Genomic DNA, 26,938 nt, shown 5'->3' on the forward strand with positions numbered 1-26,938 from the left:
CAGCTCTCTACAAATGTATGCTTCACTCTCAAATAAAGCGGAACTTCTCGGTGAACTGTCAGCTTGGGTCCTGTCATCCTTTCATATTTCCCTTGTTAAATTCCTCACACATCAGCCTGCTTTTCTCTTTGAATTGTTTACACTAGCACCTTTTACCTTTATTAAAAGACCGGCTTTAATGCTGCTAAAAAAATTCATTGTATCTCAAATTTTGTTCCCTAAAGGTCTAATCAGAAACATAACTTAAACAAATTATTTTGTGGTGTTTGACATCACAGTTGTCCTTAACTTATCCTGACATCAAATCTCTAAGTCTTAAGGTAGCTGGTCTCAATTTTCTCATCCATAGAATGGGAATAATGATACTTTGTTAACTAACTGAGACTTTTTCTGAACATAAAATGATTTAAAGCACATGAAAACATTTTGAACAGTACTGTGTAAATGGCAAAGTCCCTCCAGTTACGGATAACTGAAAAATTGTTTTTGTATGAGTTATGCAATATAACCAGTTTCATGCAATCATAAGTTTGCTAGATTGAACAAAGTGTGTTTAGATCTTGTGATCCTTACTTACAGTAATAGCCTGAATAAATAGAAATTTTCTCCATAGCAATTTGGTTAACAGATTTAAAGCTGTATTTTATCTTGGACTGTCTTGGCAATTCCAATACCTTGACCTTTGTTCCTCCATAGGTATTACAGAACATCCTGGACACTGAGAAGGAGTATGCTAAAGAACTTCAGTCTCTCCTTGTTACTTACTTAAGACCCCTGCAGTCCAATAACAAGTAAGATTTTTTATTTTAAACCCTCTACTAAATAAAGCAAGATAATGTCAGCATATGGAGTCATTACTCTTATGTCACTGAATAATTGATTTTGACCTTTAAAAGAATTTCCACAGATCACAGGTTGCCAAGAACATGGTCAGGGCAACAGAAATGATGCAAGATGTTGCTTTTGGAGAGCCTGGCTTTCTTTCTCTTCTGGCTATAGAAGGAGCGAATAGATCTGCATTTCTGCCTATTACAATTTTTATTTTGTACGTTTTTAAAGTGATGTGTCTGGTTTTACCTTACAGAAAAAGGACTCCCTGGTGCTTTTATTCAGAAAGCACATAAACTGGAAATTCTTGTGCTCACTCTGACCTTTGCTTGCCCAGGCAGAACCTCTTTCCCATGCTCTGAGAGTGGAAAGAGCATGGCATTTTGTGAATGGTCATAAGAGCAATTCAAGCCAGTATTTCACCCAGGAAAATGTGAATGATGGAAAGATGTTAAAGTGTTTTTTAAAACAACATGTTCAAACTTTATTTTGGTCTTAGAAATCTGAAGTAATTGTTTAAGGCCTAAATTGAAAACTTATTTTATGTGAAAGAAAAATATTGACTATTCATTTCTTTCTGGTTGTAGGCACAGCATATTTAACAAATAGTGGCTAACTGTGTTTAGCTGCGTTTTTATTTTAATTCACTAAGTTTCACTAGAAATCATGATTTTTTTTAGTGAATAAAAATATTTTATTATTAATATAGACATAAAGCAATATCAAACATCTTCAATACAGCTGGTCTCTTGTTGCCATTTGTGAGATGTTTGCTCTTTGATGTAAAGTTAACTTATTTCTCTACATTTGCAACATGTGTTAAGATATTTACATTTTGAAGAAAATGAATAAATATGGCAAGTGCAAGAATGCATATTTATTCATTTATTTTTATTTTTTTGTACATAAAATAGTTGATTGTACATATCTGTGAAGAATTGAATTGAGTAACGTTGAGATCATGATCTATAAGTCAAATAGAAAATTTAGCAGTCTGCCCATATAATGGAAGGCAAAAAGCCTCCACTTTTGCCTCAGTAAGAGTTTACTTTTATTGGGTAGTTGCCTGAACTATCAACTTCAGGCTTAAGTAAGTTTAGTATATTTCACCATTTTTCTCCCTTTTTAAAAATCGTGTTTTTTTAGGCATAATGTCTTCCTAAGTTTCCCACTTGGTTGTTCTCATGGCACTATGGGAGTCTTACTTCGGTATAAAAGGATTTTGCATTCCTGTGTCGTAAGAGTTTAAACATGATCAACAACAAACTGTTTTTTATTTTTATTTTTTGGTTATTATTATGTGACAAATGAAGTGTTCTGTGCATCATAGTTCTTAGAGCTGAATGGAGCCTTAGTAAATCATTGGGTCTAGTGCCCTAGGAGAAATGACTATCCCCATCGAACAGATAAGAAACTGAAGTCCAGAGAGGTTTTCTGCTTTGCCGATCACACAGCCAGTACATAGCCAGACTGGATCCACTGTGCCTCATGTCACCGAGGGAAATGTGCTTTCTGTTTTCTGGAGGTGACAAGCAGAGGAGGAGAGGGAAACTGAAGTTTCTCCCTGGGAGGGGAGATGGTAAGATTTCAGACGAAGGGAGGACTGATTAGCAATCAAGAACCAGAAAGAGAGGAAAGGAAAAGAGCCAGGGCAGAGGACGTGAGAGACCGGAGTCAGACCTGCACCGTTCCTAAATAAACTCAGAATGCAGCTACAGTAAGTTTTCATGAGTTCTGACTGTCTTGTTGGCCCCAAAGGGATTTGAACAAACCAGACTGTTTATTGTTTGATTCTAAAGGGGCCAAATAAGCCTCCAATTAGGTAAACCCCCGACTCAGGTTCTTGCTACTATGGGAGAGCAACGTTGAGCTGGGGAAGCTGGCTGGCTGAAGGTTTCACTTTTGACACCCATAATAGGGGTTTTCCAGCTTGTGGTTCAAGAGGGCACTATAGCAGAGGAACTAGGAGCTTTTTATACTCTAGGGGTTACTGGCAATGTTTGTTTGGGTCTTCCCTTTTTTTATTAGCAAAAATTATTCTCTTGCAAATGCTCGTCTAGTATCACTATACTCTTAAGGAGAAAGAATATGTAGCAAACACTGTCCTTTTAAGCAAACCTTCCAAAAATTTTTCTCCCCCAAAGTGGATAAGAGCATGGACTCTGGAGCTAAAATGATTTGGTTCACTTTCTGTCTTTGGCATTCACTGACTTTGTGACTTTGGGTGATTTGCTTAACCTCTCTGGGCCTGAGTTTCCTCACCTGCAAAATGGAGACAGCAATAATACTTTCTTCACAGATTTATTGTAAGGTTAAAATGCGTTCTTTTTTGTAAAATGCTTGCATAAGTGCTCGGTGCTGTATGAGTGTTGGATCTTGTTCTTTTTATCACATACTGTTTTGTTAAGGGAAGAATGGATGAGAACATTCTTCATACAGAGGTCCTGGATAAAACCGTTCAGTTTGCCTTTATTTGACTCCACTCCAAAAACAAATAAATAAGTAGAAAATTAGTGCTATTTTCTTCCCTCCTACTTCTTCCCATAAAGATTCCCTCCAGTTGATTTATGAGAATTTTAGTTTAGGAGAAAGCTGATTTTGATATTTTTTCTTATGAATTGGATGAGCATATATCATTTCTTTCAATTAGTTTTCCAGTTCCTCTAGAGGAAAGGGCTCAAAAGTTTTTACGCTTATTTCTAGCCATGATGTATTTTATATATTTAGACACTTAGATATATTAAGCACTGTTATTAATTTACTTACTGCTTTATAAAATACCCGAGTGTTCTTTTTGACCACTCATTTTCTTTAGAATCCATTATTCTTATTATAGAAAAGGGAAATTCAGGAAAGAAGCTTAAGAAAGTTGCCTAAGACCGTAGAGTTGGTGTAAATTAAAAAGCAAAAGTCCAAAATAGGGATTGCTTCCCTTGTATTTTTCAGATATGGGCTAACTATCAGCTAACTAGACTAGAGACAGATAACTAAAGGATCCTCAAGTTCTATTAACTGAAACTACATGTATTTTTTTTTTTTTTTCAGTCTGAGTACTGTGGAGTTTACATCTTTACTGGGAAACTTCGAGGACGTATGCACGTTTCAACAAACACTCTGCCAAGCCTTGGAAGAATGTTCAAAGTATGCATGCCATATTTCTTTTAGGATAGCCAGCAAGGTTGTTGTTTGTGTTTTTGTTTTCCTTTTAACTGCTGCCATAGATAAGGGCGTTTTATATTTATACATTTGTTAAAATTTTGATACATTGTCCCAGAACAAAGTAACAACACAGAGAAAATGCACTAGGTGGTAGTGTCTGCAGCCTCAAACCACTTGTGTATCAGAAGAGTTCTACATCTAGTAAATTATTTCTGACTTTAATTAAAAATTACATCAGTTTACCGTTTCTGGTTAGTATAAGGCACATAAGGTCTTAACTGACCGTGGAGGATGCCTTTGACATCGGTTAGACTTTTTTTTTTTTTTTGTAGATTGCAAATTACTTGGAAAAGTCATTCAGATTACTCATTCAGTTTCACAAGTTTGTTCTCTTTTAATCACTCCTGGTATCGTGTCTACTATATTATATTGAGTTGAAACACATAGAAAATGGGAGAAAAAGGTATATTTTTTGTGTGAACCACAACACATTTTTTTGATAGCTAGCTGGATTGTTGAGGTATTCAACTTCCTACTACAGAGTGAACCGTACTGATCATCAGGCAATATACTTCTGTAGCAAGATTAATTTTCCACGCAGCGTGTCTTGGAGAAGTTGGTGACTTTCATCTCTATGGGGAAATAGGGGTTATTGAATATTTCTTGAGCTTTGTGGGACACAGGTGGCTGTCCATGGTGGAAGATGGAGAGAGCCCACACTAAAGAAACCCTAGGAGCCCCTTCAAATGCCAGTAGGGATCAAGATTATTGATATGGAAGGATATTCACTAAGTGAGAAGGGCAGATTACAAACTAGATTTATAATCTTTATGTTTTCCATTTTATAGAGAAAGTCTAAGGAATATGCCAAAATTGTTATAGTAGATCTCTCCAAATGGTGGGATTCTGAGTAGTTTTTTTCTTTCTTGTGCTTTTCTGCTTTTTCTACAAATGAAAACAGCTGGCTTGTAATTTAAAAAAAATTAATTACAAAAAATCTCCAGGCCACCCTGCCTAGCAACCACCAGGCCACCAAATACTATTCTTTTGTGGTGTGTCATTTTTGGATTTGATTAGTTTTGTTTGTACTTTAACTTCATATAAATTATCCGAAAGTATTTTTAGTGTGCCCAGCTAAATTTTAATGTAAGATTAAAAACAAGCAAACGGGCTGGCCAGTTAGCTCAATTGGTTAGAGCGTGGTGTTATAACACCAAGGTCAAGGGTTTGGATCCCTGTACTGACCAACCACCACCAACTATATATAGATAGCTAAATAAAAGTAAAACAAACAAACAACCCTACCTACTAATTCCAAGTAAGTATCTGACCCTACATATTATAGCTATGTTTGGTGGCTAGCATTTAAAGCAGTGATCAAGAACCTGAATTTCATGGATAAAATGGCTGTAATATAGTTTCTCTTTTAACTTTGCAAAACATTCAAAAGACTTACTGTGCTGCCAATTTTAATTGGAATCAACTTCCTTTACCTCCTGTTTCCTATTTCGTATTCTACGATTCACCTGTTTTGCTTACAGGTTTCCAGAAAACCAACACAGAGTAGGAGGTTGTCTACTGAGTCTCATGCCTCATTTTAAATCTATGTATCTGGCTTACTGTGCAAACCATCCTTCGGCTGTAAACGTGCTCACCCAGCACAGGTAAGTCATTAATATTTCCACTATTAGGCTGTTTTGCAATGAGATCCTTTCTTACGACCACCTTATTTGGAAATCCAAAGTCTCCGGTTGAACTCTTGATTATCCCTATTCATGATGCCAGGAATTGATTCATTGTTACCTAGATCAATCATCATTAATTCATCAAATAATTTATTGCGCACCTACCATGTGCAAGGCCCTGTACTAGCTGATGGGGATATAATAGTGAATAAGGGAGAGAAGGCCCCTCCCTTCATGGAGCATAGGATCTTAGGGAAAATACGGATATTAAATTAAACATTGTAAACATGTTATATTACAAAAGAGTACTTAGTACTGTGAGACTTTGCAAGATGGTATCAAGTTAGTGGGGAGAAAGGTCAGGGAAGGCTTTCCTATAGCAAAATTCTATTTAGATCCAATGGTTTAGCCTTCCCCTGCCCCAGTGAATGTTTTATCTGAGTTGCTGACAAACAGCTAAACTGCCTAGGTTTATCTCTTTTTGCTTTCCCTTGTCTGAGTAGAGGAAATCTCAAGCAGCCATGTGGCTAAAAGGCAGGTATTGGCAGGGAAAGGCAGAAGGAAACCAACACTTACTGTGAGCTGTGGGATAGTACTTTAAGCAAAGGACTCATAATAATTATACATGGATATAAATTGTTTTGGATTCATGAAGAACAATAGAATAGTGTTTCCTTTAAGAATAAGAGTCTTTGCAAGGGACCTAGATAAATGCCACATCTCTCCTACCCTTCCTTAGCCTCCGACTACCCATCCCTGACACATTCGCTTGGGCCAGAAAACTGTATGATAGACTGGAAGTCGCACTTTCACCTGGGAAGTCATTTGCTAGAAATCCAGGTGGGACAATAGCAAGACCAAGATATGGAGACTCTGTTGACTTAACTTGGGGACTAGGTTCAGAATGGACATAGATTCTGGAGGCTGCTCAAGACTGAAGAGTGTTCTTCTCTTAATCTGGCCTGGATTTGAACTCCTAAAGCCACACTAGAACATTAGTTGACACCAACCCTAAGAAGTGGCAGAAATTTTGGTTTTTGTCCTGGTTCATTAGGAGCTTTATTGGTTTTATAGAGTTTTATGTAAGGGCTTTTTAAAGGTTGAATTCAATAGGTCCTACTTGAAGGTCAATTTTATTCCCCTGCTCAAAATTTTGAACTCTTATGGAATAGTGAATATGGAAGTTGGAGTTTAAAGAAAGAGAGGCCACGAACCTGGGATTTTTAGTCAAGTGGCCCAACTGCTTATAGATAACATTAACTAATAATAGCGCTGACAATGTGCCAGGCACATGATGTAAAAGCCCATGAGAGAGTTACTATTATTACCATCTCTGCTTTACAGATAAGACATTGGAAGGTTAGGTTAAGTAATCTGCTCAAGAACTCATAGCTGTTAAGTGGTTGAGCCAGAATCCAGGTCTGTCAGACTTCCAAAAATGTATTTATTGAGGTATATATTTTATCCACAAAGAGAATAATTTAAAGGCAAATTTAAAGAATTATAATGAAATGAGCACCCATGTACCCATTATCCAGCTTAAGCAATAGACCATTACTATTTCCTTTTTTAATAACAGCTTTATTGAGATAATTCACATACCATACAATTCACCCATTGAAAGTGTACAGTAAAATGATTTTTAGTATATTTATAGAGTTGTGAAACTATCACTACAATCAATTTTAGAACATTTTCATCCCTCTCTGAACAAGCCCATACCTGTTAGCGGTCACTCCCCATTTTCCTCCAACCTCACCAGCCCAAGGAAACCACACTAAAATACTTGGATTTGCCTATGCTGGGCGTTTCATTTAAGTAGAATTATATAACATATAGCCTTTTGTGTCTGGTTCTTTTGTTTAGCATGTCTTTGTTGTAGCAGGTGTCAGTACATCATTTTTAAATTGCCAAATAATAATGCATTGTATGGATACCACTGATTGTTCTTCCATTTACCAGTTTATGAATGGTGAATAGTGCTGCTATGAACATTCATGTACAGGTCTTTGTGTGGACATGTTTTCTTCTCTTGGGTAGATACCTAGGAGTTGAATTGCTATATCATGTGGTAACTGTTTTACTTTTAGAATGACTGTTACACTGTTTTCCAAAGTGACTGCACCAATTTATTTTCCCACCAGCAGTGTATGAAGGTTCCTTTTTCCACACCCTCACCATTTGTTGTTGTCAGTATTTTTGATTATAGCCATATTAGTGGTTATGAAGAGGTTTCTCACTGTAATACTGATTTGCATTTTCCGAATGAATAATGATGTTGGGCATCTTTCGTGAACTTATTGGCAATTTGTACATCTTCATTTGGAAAAGCATCTATTCAGATCCTTTGCCTATTTTTAAATTGGGTTATTTGTCTTTTTATTGAGATAAAGTTTACCATTTTAAAGTATATAATTCAGTGGTTTTTAATATATTCACAAAGTTATGCAACCATTACCATTTCTAGTTGCAGAACATTTTTATTACTCCCTAAAGAAAGTCCATACCCTGGGCTGGCTGTTTAGCTCAGTTGGTTAGAGCACAGTGTTATAGCACTAAGGTCCAGGGTTCAGATCTCCATACTGGCCAGCCACCAAAAAAAAAAAAAAAAGCCCCCATACTCATTAATAGTCACTCCACATTTCTCTTATGGATAATGATGTTGAGCATCTCTTCATCTTGCTTATTGGCTATTTAAATATCTTCCTTGGATATATGTCTACTCAAATTCTTTGCCCATTTTTAAGTCAGGTTTTCATCTTTTCATTGTTGAATTACAACAGTTCTTTATATATTCTGGATACTAGACTCTTACCAGATATGTGATTTGCAAAATTTTTCTGCCATTTTGTGGGTTGTCTTTTCACTTTCTTAATGGTGTCCATTGAAGCACAAAAGTTTTAATTTTAAGTTTTAATTTTGGTCCAACATATCTATTTTCTTCTTTTGTTGCCTGTGCTTTTGGTGTTATATCTGAGAAACTATTGCCTAATTCAGGTCATGAAGATTTATGCCTAACTGTTTTCTAAGAGTTTTATCTTTTCCATTTGGGTCTTTAGTCCATTTTGAGTTAATTATTGCATATGGTATGAGGTAGGGGTCCAACTTCATTCTTTTGCATGTGGATGTCCAATTGCCCCAGCACCATTTGTTGATTTCTATTCCTATAAATTTAGGTTGTATTTTATGACCCAGAATTTGATCTATCTTGGTGAATATTTCATGTGAGCTTGAGAGGAACATGTATTTTGCTGTTGTTGAATGAAATATTTTATAAATGTTAATTAGAAGCACTTGATCAATGGTGCTGTTCAGTTCAACTTTATCCTTACTAATTTTTGGCCTGCTGAATCTGTCAATTACTGATAGGGGATGCTGAAGTCTATAACCATAATACTAGATTTATCTATTTCTCCTTTCAGTTCTATCAATTTTTACCTCAAGTATTTTAATGTTCTGTTGTTAGGTACATTCACATTAAGGATTGTTATGTCTTGTTGAAGAATTGGCTCTTTTATTATTATGTAATTTTCCCATTTATGCCTGGTAATTTTCTATGATTTGAAATTTGCTTTTTCTGAAATTAATGTAGCTAGTCCAGTTTTCTTCCAATTAGTGTTAATATATTATATATTTTATCTCTTTACTTTTAATCTATCTGCATCTTGTAGACAACATATAGTTGAGTTCTGGTTTTTATCCATTCTGACTGTCTCTGTCTTTTGATCAGTGTATTTAAACCATTCACATTTAAAGTTATTAATGATATATATTTGGGTTCATATCTACCATGTTTGTAACTGTTTTCTATTCATTAAACTTGTTCTTTGTTTTTTTACCCCTTTTTCTGCCTTCTCTGTTTTTATTAAACAATTTATATGATTTTATTTTCTTTCCTTTCTTAGCATATTATACTTCTTAAAAATTTTTAGTAGTTTCCCTTAAGTTTCTGTTACCTATTTTCAACTAAATCTGACAGCACTTTTACATAACACTATACTATGTCATAGATAGTTCAGGTACCTTATAACAGAGTATTCTTAATTCCTCAATCTCATCTCTTACAACATTTTCATTAATTTCACTTATCCATAAGGTACAATCACCCAATACCCTGTTGCTATTATTACTTTCAATAAACAGTTATCTATTAGATCAATCAAGAATAAGAAAAAAGAAAGATTTTATTTTACCTGCATTTACTATTTTTCTGACACTCTTCCTTTTTTCATGTGGATCCAAGTTTTTCTACCTATATCATTTTCCTTCTGTCTAAAGAGCTTATTTTAGCATTTTTTGTGAAGCAAGTCTTCTGGTGACAATTTTCCACAGTTTTTGTTTGAGAAAGTCTTCATTTAGAATTCTAGGTTGTCATGTTTTCTTTCAACGCTTTAAATATTTCATTCCATTCTGTTCTTGCTTTCATGGTTTCTAATGAGAAATCTGATGTGATTATCCCTATTCTTGTATAGGTAAGATGTTTTTCCCCCTTTGGCTTCTTGCAAGTTTTTCTTTGTCTTTGCTTTTTTCTACAGTTTGAATATGGTATGGCTAGGTGTAGATTTTTTTGCTATTTATTCTGCTTGGTGTTCTCTGAGATACCTGGATCTGTGGCTTGGTATCTGTCATTAATTTTGGAAAATTCTCAGCCCTTATTACTTTAAATATTTCTTCTGCTCCTTTCTTTCTTTCCCATCTGTATTCCCATTGTGCACAAGTTACACCTTTTGTAATTGTTCCATGGTTCTTGGATATTATCTTCCATTTTTAGAATTCTTTTTTCTCTTTACATTTCAGTCTAGGAAATTTCTGTTGGCATAACTTCAAACTCACTGTTTCTTTCCTTAGCTGTGTCCTGTCTATTGATGAGACCATCAAAGGCATTCTTCATTTCTGTTACAGTGTTTTTGATTTCTGTTACTTTAAAAACTCTTTCTTAGAGTTTCCATCTTTCTGTTTACATTACTGATCTCTTACTGCATGTTGTGTACCTTTTCCATTAAAGCCTTTAACATATTAACTGTATTTATTTTAAGTTTCCTAACTGATAATATCAAAATCTGTGTTGTATCTGAGTCTGTTCCTGAAGCTTGCTTTGTCTCTTCAGACTGTGTTTTTTTCTTGCCTTTTAGCATGCCTTGTAATTTTTTGTTGGAAGCCAGACATAATATATTGAGTAATGGGAATTGAGGGAATTAGGCTTTTAGTGTGAAGTTTCTTATTAATCTGGCTAGAAGCTTGGCTGTGTTTAATGTTTGCAGTAGCTGCAAGAACTAGGGGTTTTAGTTTTTTCTAGTTTTCTTTTTTCTCCCTTACTATCTTTGGGTTTCCTAAGAACTCTTTTATAAAAAGAATTTGTGTCTTATAGCTCTCTCAGCTGTAATCTGCTGTTATTATATTGGAGCCCTGTTGATATGGTGGTAAGGTTCTATAATGTTATGAATAAATCTCAGTTTTTTAGTGGACCTGAGTTCCTGGGATTTGATCTTCAGAAGCACTTATTAGCTTTTTTCTCTCCTCTCACATATGACAGGAAGATGAGAGAGGGCTGGAGCTGACCTATTGTTCCTTCCTTAGGTCAGCTAAGGCTCTGGCAATGTAGTTTCCTTTGGAAGGCAGGACTTTGTTATGGAGAATGTTCTGGGATTATTTAAAAATGGTTACTTCCCCTCCCTGTAACATAAGGGGGTTTTTCTCTGATCTTCACTGTGAAAACCTTTTTGGGTTCCTGGATGCAAAACCCACAAAAATGTTGCCCCCTCCCCAAGACTGGGCCTTGAGGAGATTTTAACTCTCAAGTTGGTCCACATTCAGACTCCAGCAATTCGTCAAAATTACTCTTTGAGTGTTCCTTACAGTTACTGGCTCCAGTGGCTTCTGCTTTAGGGAAGCTAATCTCAGCTGTAATTATCTGTATTCTCCTGTCTCTCCAGATTTTGGGGTAATGGTTTATCCCTGTGATTTCAATTCCAAGTGAATCTAAGAAAAGCCATTGATTTTTCAGTTTGTTCAGCATGTTTCTTATTATGAGGCTAGTAGTGATGATTTCTAAACTCTTTACACGTCAAAGCTAAAACCAAAAGTCCTGTAATGATTTTTTTACTGTAATTTTGAGGGTTTTTTCGTAGTTGCTCCAGGTCTTTCAATATATATCTTATCAGAATCTACTTCATATTTATGCTTACTTAATCCTAGTGAGATATAAAAATATAACTCCTATATAGCTGTTTTCTCTTCTTTTTTTGCCACTATAAACACAATAATACATTCTTATAATTATTTAATATAATTTTATGCCTGTTGATTAAACAGAAAAGAAAGGAGAACAAAGGCATATTTATACTGTTTTTTTTTTTTCAGCTTTCTAATTTACCATCCCTGTTCCTCTTTATGTATTTTGGTGAATTTGAGTTACTATCAGGTATCATATCCTTACTCCAGTAGACCTTTGTTCTCACCCACCTCCTTTGTGCTGTGGTTGTCAGATATATTAAATTTCTGTATGTTACAGGCCCAATGATAAAATTATATAATTTTGTTTTATACAATTGCTTCTATATCAGTTAAAAGAAGAAAAAGTATGTATTTATATTGTATTTTATGATTGCATAATTACCTTTATGAGTGTTCTTTGTTTTTATACATGGATTTGAATTTACATCTGGATTTACTTTTTTTCAGCCTGAAGAACTTCCTTTAGTATTTTTTGTAAGGTGGGCTTTTTAGGAAAGGATTCTCTCAGTTTTTATTTGTCTGGGAATATTCTCATTCCACCATCAGATTTGAAAGATAGTTTGGATGGATATAAAATCCTTGGTTAGCAGTTTTGTTTCTTTCAGTAATTTGAATATTTTATCCCACTGGCCTCCATGATTCTGATGAGAAATCAGCTGTTAACATTAGCCAGGTTCCCTAGCCTATGATAAGTTGTTTTTCTCTTGCTGCTTTCAAGATTTTCTCTTATTCTTTGTCTTTCAGCATTTTTACTATAATTTGTCTGGGTGTGGATCTCTTTGCATTTATCTTACTTGGAATTCTTTGAGCTTCTTGGATGTGTAGGTTAATACTTTCCTCAAATTTGAAACTTATCAGTCATTATTTCTTTGTTTCTTTGAATATTTTTTCTGCTCCATTCTCTCTCCTATTTTTTTTGAATTCTCATTATGCATATGTTGTGCTTAAAGATGTCACATATTTCTCTGAGGTTCTCTTTATTTTCTTTATTTTTTTTAAGTCTATGTTTTTCAGATTGCATAATCTCTATCAATTTGTCTTTAAGTTCACTGATCTTTCTTCTGTTAGTTCAAATATACTGTTGAGCCCTTCTAATAAAATTTTTAATTGCAGTCATTGTACTTTTTAACTCCAGAATTTCTATTGTTTTAAAAACAATTTCTAGGGCCGGCCCATGGCTTACCTGGGAGAGTGTGATGCTGATAACACCGAGGCCACGGGTTCGGATCCCTATATAGGGATGGCCAGTTAGCTCACTTGGCAGAGCATGGTGCTGACAACACCAAGTCAAGGGTTAAGATCCCCTTACCAGTCATCTTCTAAAAAAAATAATTTTTATCTCTTTATTGATATTGTCTATTTGATGAGACACAGTCATCATAGTTTCTTTTACTTCTTTAAGCATGGTTTCCTTTCGTTCTTTTAACATATTTATAATGGCTACTTTGAAGTCTTCATTAAGTCTAACATTTTGTCACTCTCATAGACAATTTCTCTTGCCTCTTATTTTACCTCTAGTGTATGGGTCACATATTCCTGTTTTTGTTTTTTTTTTGCATGACACGAAATTTTTGTTGTTGAAAACTAGACATTTTCGGTAATTTTTAGTTTCACAACTCTGGATGCTGATTCCATTGCCCTTTCTCTGGGGTTTGTTTTTGTTGTTATTTGCTTGTTTAGTAACTTGATTGGACTATTTTAGTGAAGTCTATTTCCCCAGCTGTGTACAACCTCTGCTATCACTCCTCAGAGGGCACAGCCTTGATCAGGCAGGCAGTCACCCTGAAATGGCAGTGGTTTTAGCAGGGCTGTCTTTGGTGGCTGGTCAGTATGGAGATCCAAACCCTTGACTTTGTTATTACAACACTGTGCTCTAACCAACTGAGCTAACTGGCCAGCCTTAGCAGGGCTCTCTTTGACTGTCTCTCTCCTTAATCTCTGTTCAGCCCCATTTAGTATCACACCCAGGCTCCACTAATTTCCAGCTGATTGGCTCTAATGTTGTTAACAGTTCCCTGGGGCATGAATTGCTCTACTATCTGATCTAATTAAGCTCAAGCAGAAGTAGTTTTTGAGAACAGATTTTGAGGTTTGTTCTGACCCTTCTTACCACTTCCTAGCTGTCTCTTTCCCTGATTCTCTTTGGTGATCTAGCTGGCCTCTCGGTTTAGCTTGCTGCTGTTAGGTAAGAGGAGCTACCAGTCTCTTTTTATTTGCTCACTACCAAAATTTGTATTGTTTTTGCAAGAGCCCTTAGGCTTGAATTTCCCCACACTCTTTTCCAAATAAAACCAGTTCCTTTGGCAGAGCTTCAGAGCTCTCTGTTCCTATGAACTGCCTCTCCCCCTGGGCAAAATCTTTTTTTTTTTCAATGAGAGTAATATTTTATTTTATTTTATTTTATTTTTTATTGAATCATAGTTGATTATACAAATTTTGGGGGTTCAACATTGACATATGTTGATCAAATCAATATTACTACCATATATATTGTTACAAATTATACTTATTCTTTATGCCCCTTGTCCAGTCTCTCCCCATACCCCTCCCCCCTCTCAGCTCTAATAGCCCTAGATTTCTTCTCTCCTTCTGAAAGGGTAATGGTTACTCTGTTAATTTGTTGCCTAGATGATCTGTCCAATGCTGAGAGGTGTGTTCAGGTCCCCCAATATTATCATAGAGCAGATGCTTCTTCTGTGTGGAGAGAAATATCCTCTTCTTTTCTTTGGTCTCTGCTGGTGACTCTCCTTCTGTCAATGCACTCCAGTGGCCAGTGGACCATCTGCATTGTGGTTGTGGCATCGAGCCACTTTCATGGCAGCTGTGGTTATTGTGGTGGCTGTGGTGGGCCACCCACATGGAGGTGATGTTTTTGGCATGCTCCTTACCTAGTTGCTGGTGGCTCCTGGTTCCATGCCCCAGGACCCCAGGCAGGCCCCAGTGGGTACTGTTTTTTCTTTCAGTTCTGTGTTGGATTATTTGCTGTTCCCATCACTTAAACTCTGTGCTGGAACCAATTTGTTGTCCTTTGCTTATTTCTAAAGTGGGGGAACTTGCTGTGGGAACCAGTACTTGAGCTGTGTGGTTGAGCCAAATTGCTGCTTTGCTGCTGATTCCATGGGGAAGGCTTTTTGTGCAGTTCAGGGTTTAATGGTCGACTTTACAGGTACTTCTGGGTCTAGTGAAATCCGCTGCACCTGGGTTGTGTAGGAACACTGGTCTGGGCCTGAGTCTTTTCATCAAACTGCACCCCATGCAATTCTTTATTCCTGACCAGTCTCCTCTGAGTGGTCCTTTGCTGATTGGGGGCAGATCAGCTGTCCTTGCTGTGCCCCAGTGTTCTCCCAGTAGGCCTGTCTCCCCCACCACCCATGCTCCAAACACTTCCCACAGAACAGGCTGTGCTCTAGTCCCTTGTAATGACTCACTGGCCTCTGAGTGGCTCCTTTTTTTATTTGTCGTGGCTCCTTAGTCTTATGTGGGTCCATGGGATCCCTATTAGTGGTCTTGCTGGCCTGGGGGCCACCAAGGCCCTCTTCTCCCCTGCTGCCTGCAAGCAACTCCATCCAAAGGGCATAGCTGCAGCTTTTGCCAGCTCCTGCTCCATATGTTCAGCAGCTCCAGCCTGGATGCAGCCAGAATTCGAAATGTTCAGAGCAGTTTTTTCTTTCTCTCACTGTGGCTTCTCCTGCCTTCATGTACTCCGTAGGTCTCTCCTCCTCTTCCCCTGAGCTCTAGTGGCCCGAGCTTGGCTGTCATTGCTTTTTAATAGTTGTAAATTGGTTGACTTGTGGAAGAGAGTGACAGTGGGGACCTGGTCCACCATCTTGACCAGAAGTCCCCTGGGCAAAATCTTTTAGTCACTAGTCTAGGGGCTGGATAGGGTGGTAGCCTCTGGTCTTCTCAACTTGCCTTTGCCAGCATGGAACCTCTGCCCTGCAAGTGAGCTGGGGTGAGGTTTAGGGGGCACCAGTATTTTCAGCCTGCCAGTCCTGGGGTAGAGCCTCCACCCTATGTGTGGAAGCTGGGTCAAAGGAGCTTTTGACCTCTCGGCCACACTGACTGGGAATGTAGCCTTTTTTACTAAGAGTTGGAGGGGATGAGATGTACCACTGGCCTGCCCTTCTGCTGAGGTATCACACCTTTGACTGGGAGCTGAGGGTGAGAAGAGCCTGTCTTCTTGGCCACACTTGCCTCGAGTAGAACTTCTGTCGGGCTGAGATGGGAGGAATGAGAGAAGGAGAGACCAGGTCATGGCTCAAATGCCACAAATGCTCCGTTTTTACTGAGTTTTAGTAAACTTTCTTGAGTAAATGTTTTTTCATTTATTGTAGGCCATTAGGATAATTTCTAGAGACTCAAGTCTGTTTTTATAGTTTCCAGTGGTTATGCTCATTTCATTGGAAAGTGGGTCCAATGAGCATATCATGCGACCATCCTGAAAGTGGAACTCCTCACCATATCATTTTAAGTCCTTATGTGCCCCTACCTGATCAAAACTAAACTTTTTACCACTTTAATACTGTCTCAGCTCACAGTTCTACCACTTAGAAGCTGTGTTACCTAAGGTAATTCACTTGACATCTACGCCTTAATTTCCTCACTTATAAAATGAGTTAGTTTCCTCATTTGTAAAACCACCTACTTTGCAGGGTTGATGTGAGGATTAAATGAAATAATGTATACAAAGTACCTGGCATAGAGCATGACGTAGTTGTCACCATGCCCCAAATCTACTTTATTTGTCTTCTGTCTACTGGCTACTAGTTGCTTTTTAGAAAAAGAAGCATACAAAACTATTTTGAGCATACAAAGAACAAAGATAATATAACACACACCCACATACCCACCATTCAGCTTAAGAAACAAATTATAGATGCAGTTCAGGTCCTGTGTATACTCTCCAATAATTCCTGCTCCTTTCTCCCTCGCCAGAGGGAACCATAGTCCTAAATTTGTTTTATCATTTCCAAGAATGTTTTCATACTTTGCTACATACCTACAGTAAAGAAAAAATGTCTCAGAGGCTTTTTTCCTTTGATGGATACACAAACATCCTGTGTGTATAAGGGCAAATTCCTTAATACCAGTAAGATAAGGTCCCACTCATGTTAGGTCACTATTTACATGAACACATGTTCTTTACCTTTTGACAAGAGAAGAGCAATTCTCGATGAATACCAGAAAGAAAAGGTTTACCTCAAATAGCAGACTTTCTGTGACGTTTAGAGAAGTTTATGTTGTAACTCTATGTGCTAAAATGTTACTGATTGCATTTACCTATGTTAGGAATTTAATTTTATAAATAACAGTAGAGGTTCCTTCAAATATTGCGATTTAAAGTTTGTTACACAGTTGATTTAAAGATCCTTAACTTTTGTGGGAATTCCCTGTTTGCTTGATTTTGCTTAGTGGTGTTTTTTGAGAATTTTATAATATCCCTTGAAATGATGGAAGACTCACTGGAGTCTCCATAAAACTGAATTTTTATGTTACTGGTTTATTTACATGGGAGGGATCAGAATGAAAATACTTTGGGTTTTTCCTCAAATGTGCTTTTAATATAGTATCAGCTATTTTACATGAATCTCATGGTAGTTTATACTGAAATATTAGAGACAAAGCATAGTTGAATGAAATCCACAGAAAATTCGGATGAAAATGTTTTAGATGAAGGTTTCAGCTGAAATAGGGACGTTGGTGGTTATCTGTTCTTTCCCTGTGCAAGCTGTAATGCTGGGGTGAACTTCTTCCTTTCGGCCTGTAGGTGGCAATATCATACCAGAAATGCTTGTGACAATTGGCCACGAGAAAGCATCCGGCCTTCGGACAAATAAGTTCTAGTGGTGTAGAGTAGTGCTAGGCGTCTATAGTTAACACTAATTTATTGTATGTTCTCAAATGGCTAGAAGAGAGGAGCTCAAATCCTCTCATCACGAAGAAATGATACATTTTTGTGATGATGAATATGCTAATCATCCTGATTTGGTCATCTCACGTTGTATACATGTATTGAAATATAAGTCTGTACTCCATAAATCTGTACAATCAATACGTGTCAATTGAAAAAAAAAATAAAATGTATGATTGCATGCAGGTGCCTTGTTAAAAATGCAGTAATGTATTGACTGAATTTGGATATATAATCAGAGTCCAACCTTGTTGTGGCCTCATATTTGCATATATTTGAATAGCTGCCCCAGTCTTTTGTTATCCCCTGGGTGAGGTCTTTTGGGATTTCCCCTGTCTCTCCCCTGCTGGCTTGCAAAAGCAGCTCCTGTTTCTTCCTGGGAATAACCTCTCCCTTAACAAAAATACCCACTTCTCTCCCTGCTTCGGCATAGCACTGATCCTTTTCACAAGGGAGAGGGTTAAAAGAGCGAGTGGGGAGAGGAGCAGAGTTGGCGCTAAGACAGATCTGGACCTCCCTTCTGTTTCTATGGTGGCGACTGCCACAAACACCACTGTGTACTTTTCCTCTTGTTAGTTTTATTCACTCTCTGTTTACCATTGTTGCCAGCAATGAAGACTTTAAGAAAACCCCAAAGAATTGTGTGCTTACTTGCTTTGGGGACAAAGGTCATAGGAAAAATTCAGAGCCTAGGTGCTGTTCTATTTTTGTCTTTGAGGAAACCAGGGAAGGGGGCGAGTGAGACTGATCACAAGCAGAAAGTGGTGGGTACAAAAAAGAAGCAGACAGCCTAATCTCTGGAACTGGGTGCATGAAAAAGGAAAAAAGGGGTCCACCCAACCCAGCGTGAACAGCACCCCTGGGATTTTTCACTTGCCAGAGGCCCGGACCTTCAAGCTCCTCTTGCCACACCTCCCCTTTCCAGGCCACAGCGATTCCCAGTGAAAGGCTGGTGGGGGAGGCAGCGAGGTGGGGAGGAGGAATCTCTGATCCTCTGCTAGGTAGAGTCATGATCATTCAAATTAGAAATCTATACAAAGATTCCACCAAAGCACTCTTATATGACATGGTTAAGCTCTGTAGTGTTATCATAGCTTATAATAGTTTTTTTCCAGCTTTCCAGCCCAACCTGTAATGTACCAGAGCCCCATCCACCATGCTTTCTATGAGATAAATGTATTTTGGGTTTCAAACAGCATTTATACATTGAGAACTGCTTCTATTGTATCATATCACATATAGAAAACATCTTAAGCTTGAAAAGCAAGTCTCAACCCACTGCCATTTCAAATAGGCTGTATAAAATTGAAAACTTCAGTTTTTAAAGACAGATTGTTTTGGGGTGCAATGATGTATTATATTTGTGTATAACAATATTAATATACATATTAAGTTTATTTGGCTAAGTAAAATGTGTCTTTTAGATTCTATTTATCATGATAGGCGGTGGCTTTATAGACAGTTTTGTTCTGTTGCACTAGTAAAAATTATTTTTCTTCTCACTCGTGTTTTAATCTAAGATGGTAATCTCATGTTATGTTGAAAAAATTTAAAAGTTGTTTTATAAAATTTAGCAAGCCTAGAAGTTAAAAGACTGCATGGAAAGTAATTACAAAGTACACATTAGCATTTGCTTTTAACTGCTGTAACTCTTGCATCAATCAGAGTAGAACATTGAGGATGCGTGCAGTCATTTAGTCATGGAAAGAAAAAATAAGACTTGTTTACCAAATTGAAAAGAAATTAGAAAGTGATTTTCTCCAAATTACATTTCTACTTAAATGCACTCTCCAAATCTGAGTTATTTTCCTAATTATATTTCATATGTAATGAATTTGCAAACTTCTTTATGCACTTTGTGTTCTTGGATGGAAATTAAACATCAACTGAATTTCCATTAGGTTGGAAATCTCAGGTACTGGTAGTTTTTAAAGATATGATTTTAGCAAGGTGTTTGTCTTGGAATAATAATAATAATAAAGCATCTACTGACTACTTTAAAGTTTACAAAATACTTTCCCGTAGAGAGGCAGTGTGGTGTCCTGGAAAGACTTGCAGCTTTGACTTTAGACCTGGGTATGAACCCCACCTTAGCTACTTACTAGCTTTTACTCAACCTTCATGAGTCCAGGTTTCTCATCTGTAAAGTGTGGAGAATGAATGCCTGTAAAGATCTTAGCATGAAATAGCAGTCTTAAAAACCCCAATATATAATCTTCACAGTTTTATCAGGAAGGAGATTCTGTCTCTTTCTTACAGACGTGTCTGTTGAGGCTCAGGCAACTCATCCAGTGTCTTTCAAATCTGTTTTATGACTCCAAGTCCAGGGCACTTTTCTCCCCTCGACTGTTTCTTTCTTTTTTTTTTTCCTTTTTGTCTTTTTTCGTGACCGGCAACGGATCGCAACCCTCAGTGTCGCACCCGTACCGGACTGGGACCGGCAACGGGATCGCAACCCTCGGTGATGCACCCGCGCCTCGCTCAGCCAGTGAGCGGCCGGTCTGTATGTGGGATCCGAACCCTCGGCGGGAGCACTGCCACACTTCCCAAGCGGCGCACTGTAGCAGTGCGCCACCGGGCCGGCCCTCCCTTCGACTGTTTCTGAAACAAGACTGCAATAACTGAAAAAATGGTCAGCAGTGATTGTTAGATGTGACCACTCAGGTGTGATCTAGCGTCTGTTAAGGCAGCCATTAATAGCCCTTTTGTCCTCTGACGTCTGTGTCATGCTGTGTGACTCAAGGCTGCTGGTGCATTAGCTGAAACTCCATCCTTTTTTCCACTGCTCACAAAAACCCAAGAAGGGAAATTGTCTATTAGTAATAGGGGTAACCTGCAATCCACTGCCTTCCCAACCCCCCTAGTACTTTATGACTGAAAGCAAGTTTCTTTGAACACACTTCCCAACCTATTGTGACACACCACAGTTGGGAAGCACTGCATAAGGTGTGTTCTAGGGGAATAAATAGGTCACTTTGCAGTAGGGGGTTTCTGCTGAGGAGTGATGAGAAAGGTTGGTGGGGCCAGTAGGAGATTAAACAGTTAAGACGTGGTCTTATAGGCTCTCAGATATTCTTGAGTAAGAAAGCAATGGGGCCAAAGTGGTGGTCTGCAGGGCGGTTTGAAGGTGAAAAAGCATGGAAGCCAGGAGATCATTTGGTCTATTTTTCTTTTCTGTTCTTTTTTTGTGTGTGTGTGATGGTAGGCCAGTAAAGGGATTGAATCCCAGACCTTGGTGTTATCGGCACCACATTCTAACCAACTGAGCTAACCAGCCAACCCCATTTGATCTGTTGAAGTGAGCCAGATGGGCTGAGATGAAGACCTGAATTAAAGCAGTGGCAGTGAGACTGGAAAGGAATAGACAGACCTGAGAAGACTTGGGACTGAATATGAAAGGGAAAGGAGTCAGGTGATAAAGCAAAAGTTTCAAAGCATGTGGTCAGCTAGGCAGTAGGTTTCCTTCTCTAATAACATTTTGCCACAATGTATATTAAATGATCTTGCAGCCCCAGGACCCAACGTCCCTATTGGTGGAAAAGAGATGATCTGGAAGGGTGCTGAAGGGCTGGCAAAGCACCAGTTAGAATTGGACATTTACAGGACATAGTTCAGAAAATATTAATACAGTTTTTCACCAAGTTGCCGCCTTATAGAAGTGTTTGGGTAGCCCACGGCCCTGGTTTCAGATCCTAGGCTAAGTAACTCTGCGGTTAGTCATTATAAACATGCTGCTATCTGAATGTAGGACTTGATTCTAGAACATTACAAACAGGTGATAGGGAGCGCTTGGTGAGTTGCTACCCTTGGCATCTGACCAGCCAATAACTAGAATGTCTGAAGTGCTTAAGAAAATCTATTTTTCAAACCTTAGTTTGAGATTATCTGATAGACTGTGTGCCCCATGTCCACGGGTGCAGGCTCTTCAAGTATAGGTGTTTTTGTTTTGTGCACTGCTGAATCCTCCTCAGAGGACAGAGCCTGTCACTTAGCAGATGCTCATCAATAACTGTTGAATGAGTAAGTGACACTAGGGAACACAAATGTCTGGGTCACCACTGGAGCCCCAGTGCTGATTGCATAGGAGGAGCTGAATAACGGCTGATTAAATTGAGTTGAAATGAACCGAACAGCATTTGGACTAGTGAAACAATTTTTTATGTGATTTTACAGCATGCGAAATAGAGTAAAATAATGTTAGGTTGCTAATTCTTTATATGGGATATACAGCAGTAACAAAACTATACTTGTTCTTTTGCTAGTGATGATCTAGAACAATTTATGGAAAATCAAGGTGCATCCAGCCCAGGTATCCTCATTTTAACAACAAGCCTCAGCAAACCATTCATGCGACTGGAAAAGTATGTCACTCTCTTGCAAGAGTTGGAACGGCATATGGAGGTAAGGGAAGGCGAGCGTTTTCAAGCTGGTGAACCAGGTATGGGCCTCTGCTCTGGAGGACGCAGCCAGTCAGCCTCCAAAGTCGTCTTGCTGAGGAATCTAGAAAGTGTCATGGTTTCAAAATTTACTTTATCTAATCTTTCCTTCTCCCAGGCTTCTGGTTTTCATCTTTATGTAGCAAAACATGATCCCCCCGTTCTTTCTTACAAAATATTCATGATCATTCTCCCTCCCCCGTCTTCTCTCCCAGGCCTCGGTCCTGCTACTTCCCTCGAGTCTGTGCTTAGGTTTTCTTTTGCTTTCTCATCTGTAGATAGCGGTTCAGTCAAAATCAGACCAAGAAATCTTCTGCTGTTCTGGTATATTAACCAACTTTATTGTGAGGGATAAAGCAAACCAACATCAGAAAATACAAAGAACACATTCACTATAGACAGGAATATTTATCTCTAGAATACTGTGATCATTCAGCTTTCTGTCTCTGGATTACAATGGAAGATTCTGATATTTCTTAAAAGTTAATGAATGGATTCAATATTAGTGTAACTCTCTATGCATCAATACATTTGCATCAAATTCCCCTCACATTTTTGCTTATAAACTTACAGTTTACTGGTATTGTGGCATAGCTATAATCTTTTTTAAATATTAAAATTTGCAGTGAGACCTGATAATTGAATTTTTTTTATCGAGAGCCCAAATCCTTGTTATTAAAAACCAATCAGGAGGGATAGCTCCTTGAGCCATTCTTTGGCAATTGTGCATGGGGGTGGGAGATGAGGGCCCCCTGGGGGAGGCTGCATTTACCTCAGTCGCTCTTCCTGTGTCTGGGGAAAGGTTTTGAGGTTTTAAAGGGTTTGATTATCTTTAAAGTAAAAGGTTGCACGCTGCGGGCTTGTCAGTGTTTATAAGGATTGAAAGCATGTACTCTGAGTGAAAGCATATTCTCAGAGTAGTTGACCTACCAGAAAGCTGGAGGCAGTGGGGAGCTGGTGAGTAAAGGCTGCCAGAACGAGATTTCAGTTAGGGCTTGGGAAGGTGCTGACCTCTGGTTGCCTTTCCATAAGCCAAACCAGTTTGCCAGAACCGTTTGAGGTTTGCCCCTCCTTGCTTATCACAAAAATCCAGAAACTAGTAGCCTGTTTCTGCTACTTCTCAGTGCTGAAGTACAAATATGCACTTAATTTGGGGAGAAAAGAACCCCAGCTGCTCCTACTGTCAGGATCCTCTGTCTCGGCCTCCTTTACAGTGGTGCCTATTGAGACTCCATTTGCTGTTCACATGTATTTGGTTGCCCTCTGTTTCCCACCAGCAGATGATACACACCCTTGGTCCTAGTTCACCACTGGGTGAGACAATTGATCCAGATTTCTGATCATTTGCCATGGCTGCTGGCTAACAGTAGTATAGTACCTGAAATTCTCAGTTGTCAGCTAATTTGGGTAAGAATAAATTATACTATAAAGAAATACAACCTTACTTTTCATGAGCAATACCATTCTTGGCTTGGGTCAGACCTGTAGTCTGTTCAGCTTTGTATATTATCACCCAAGACTGGTTGAACAGGAAATTTGGTCTTCTTATTACTTCAGCTGAGTTCCAGTGGTTAGGTGTATATATATATCTCCAAGGTCAGGTATACCTGTGTACTCCATATGCCCCAATGTCAGGTACAGATCTAGCCCCAAGAATCTCTACCTTCCCTTCATAAACAGTTATGGAGATGCAAATTCCTCAAAGACATTTTTGAACCTGCCCACTTCTCAGAGTGGCAAGTATCACGGAATTGCAGACCATATGTAAAAGCCCTGCTTAAGAAGGAGCACATGGTATGAAACTTGGAAATTTTCCCCATCTGCCATGTTGAAACTGCTGAAAGAAAACGGAGGCATTTTAGGAAATGAGATTAGATTGATTTTTTTCTTACCACCACTCTGTGTCCATAATTCCCCACCTCCTGTCATCTAATGATGACATGATGTAATGATGTCCCCCAAATAATTATTTAATTATCACATTTATTATTAAATATTGATTATGTAAAGTAAAACAGCAAAAAGGTAAATAAGAACTCTTGCCTCAATAACCACACCTGCTATGTTGTTACTGAATGTATAATATGTTACCATTGTCTTCATTTTTTTAAAAAAAATTTAAAGCAAATTTAACATTTACTTGTACATATTTGTGGGGTACAGTGTCCAATTGTCTTAACTTCTCAATCACTTAATCATTGGATGTGCTGAGATTCCAAATGCTCGAATGCTGTTCTATTTTTTAATCTTTAAATTAACATACAGTAAAATTGACTTCTCTCTTATGGTGCACGGTTCTGTGAATTTTAACACAGTTATAGGTTCATGTTACCACAATCGAGACAGAACAGTTCCCTATCCCTCCAAATTCTCTCTTGCTATCCTTTTACGGCCACACCCTCCTGCCCCTAGCCCCTGGCAACCACTGATCCATTCTCTTCTAATATTGTTTTCAAATGTATTCCTTTGATAGGATACTCATCCAGATCATCAGGATATTCTGAAAGCAATCATAGCATTCAAAGCTCTCATGGTAGGTGGTGCTCTAAAATTATAATTCTCCATTTTGTATGCCTTTGTTCCTGAAAGAGTGATTTGTATGTAATGTTTCTTTCCTTATGCAAAGGTCTTTAGAATGGAAACAATAAGCTTTCGTGACAGTATCGCAGTGATTGTTTTATTTAATTTTGTCCTCCAAAAATCATGCTTACCTATGAAAGGTTGCCAGGCTGAAGGTATAAAGCAATCACATTTGAAGTCTCGGCCACATTAAGCATCAGTGTGTAGGTGGGGGGTTTCCTTTCGTCTCTTTGTCTTTACCCCCATTGCTCACCTTATGTCTCTGTAACTCGTCATCACTGATTAGCATCAATGCTGGATTCGACTACGTATGACAAAAGGTATGAGGTTGTTCTTTGCATATGAAAAAGAAATCCTTCATCAAATCTGAAAGGAAACCAAACTACTCAAATACAATTGTGTTATATAGATTGCTATCAATGGTACTGGAATCTTGTATTTTGAGCATGGTGGTTAATGTGTCTTCTTGAAGCCACTGATGTAAAACCACCTGGTGCCATTTTAGAAGGAAAGAAAACTTTACGTTGGGTTCAATATACTTTAGCTTGATTTTAGACATTTCTGTAGCATTCTAAGGGATCTGGATCAATGTTTAGTTATTGACCCTTGCTGTAAGGCTGTGATGCAACATTCACCATCACCTCATTTTTATTGCTTTTGAAAGATAAGTAACTCACATGTTCATGGTTAAACAGCCAGTCAAAGACCAGAGTAAGGTATTAGGTTTAAATTGCTGTTGTTATAGGTCAAAAACAAATAGTGGCAGTTTTACATGGCTCTACCTAATAGAACAGTCCAGTAAAATCCATGGTATTTATATAATTTGTGTCTTTTATTTTTTCCTATGTAAATGGAATATAAATGCCTCTCAGAAAAATAAAAAAAAAATATTTCGGGGCTGGCCGGTTAGCTCAGTTGGTTAGAACACAGAGCTATAACACCAAGGTCCAGGGTTCGGATCCCCATGCTGGCCAGCCGTCAAACAAAACAAAACAAAACCATACTTCTTTCTGAACATGTTGTAAAATGTGCTTTGATGGTTGCAGTATATTTATTCCTGCTATAGGTACTTCAAAAATATGTGTGCAGTGAATTTATTTCTTCAAGTCTCCATTTAACTGAAAGGGACAGCACAGACTTTGTAGAAAACAGATCCCATCAAAACTATTACATTACATTTATTTGGAAACAGTAACATAACTAACCGTATGCTTATTTTTGTATTTGATTTGGAATGAATGCTATTAAATTATTCTAAGATAACCTCAAATTTTCTGAAGCAATGATTGCTGCTTTGGCAAAATGAAAAGTAGCTCCTCTTCACAAAACTTTTGGGGGCTAAAGGCTAAAGATTTAAGGTAATGGCTCTTTCTGTCTGTCAAGAATGGATGTGGTCATGGGATCCATGGTGAGGAATAGGGACTCAGTGGAAATATCTAAGAGTCAAAAGCCACATCTTTGATCTTATTTTAGATCTGTTTCCTAAGAATTCTTATTCCATTATGTTCTGCTTTGGTTCTGTAGGGGCAGTGCCAAGATCTGAGAAAGAGAAAGCAGCTGGAGTTGCAGATACTTTCTGAACCTATTCAGGCATGGGAAGGGGAGGATATTAAAACCTTGGGAAATGTGATTTTTATGTCACAAGTCATGCTGCAGTATGGAACATGTGAGGTAAGGCGTTTCAAATCTCAATACCATTTCTTCCATCTTTCATCCTTTTCTTCCTTGACTTGTTCTTCCATCAAGGTCAAGTGCTTGAACATTCAAATCAGAAAGTGAACACCTGTTCTTTGCCCAGCACAATGCTAGGTGCTGTGGGAGATAGGAGGGAAAAATAAGCGATGATCTCTGCTTTCAAAAAACTCATTAAAAACAGATTAAAACACAAGTTGCAAGTAGAAAACAAAACCAAATAGTCAAAGTCAGATTGTGCAATGTCAACAATAGAGTTCATAAGAAGTAGATGACTAGATGACTCTGGAGAAAACTACGTTAAGTGAAATAAGCCAGACGAGGAAAGAGTAATACTGCATGTTTTCACGGGGTGAGGGGGGGGAGAGGGAGGGGGGGGGAGAGAGAGAGAGAGAGAGAGAGAGAGAGAGAGA

General features: G+C 38.1%; 1 protein-coding gene across 1 annotated transcript in view; it reads left to right on the top strand.

The window, feature by feature from the left end:
• Positions 1-701: 701 nt before the first annotated feature.
• Positions 702-26,938, top strand: part of ARHGEF6 (Rac/Cdc42 guanine nucleotide exchange factor (GEF) 6) — a 45,362-nt gene continuing 19,125 nt past the window's right edge. The window contains exons 1-6 of the mRNA XM_008591699.1: positions 702-791; positions 3,874-3,969; positions 5,529-5,651; positions 22,080-22,218; positions 24,727-24,786; positions 26,358-26,504. Of these exons, the coding sequence (XP_008589921.1) occupies positions 5,575-5,651; positions 22,080-22,218; positions 24,727-24,786; positions 26,358-26,504 (423 nt within the window). The 5' untranslated portion in view covers positions 702-791; positions 3,874-3,969; positions 5,529-5,574. The remainder of the gene's footprint in view (positions 792-3,873; positions 3,970-5,528; positions 5,652-22,079; positions 22,219-24,726; positions 24,787-26,357; positions 26,505-26,938) is intronic.

The sequence above is a fragment of the Galeopterus variegatus genome, unplaced genomic scaffold (genome assembly GCF_000696425.1).
Source record: "Galeopterus variegatus unplaced genomic scaffold, G_variegatus-3.0.2 Scaffold7199, whole genome shotgun sequence".
NCBI classification, from domain to species: domain Eukaryota; kingdom Metazoa; phylum Chordata; class Mammalia; order Dermoptera; family Cynocephalidae; genus Galeopterus; species Galeopterus variegatus.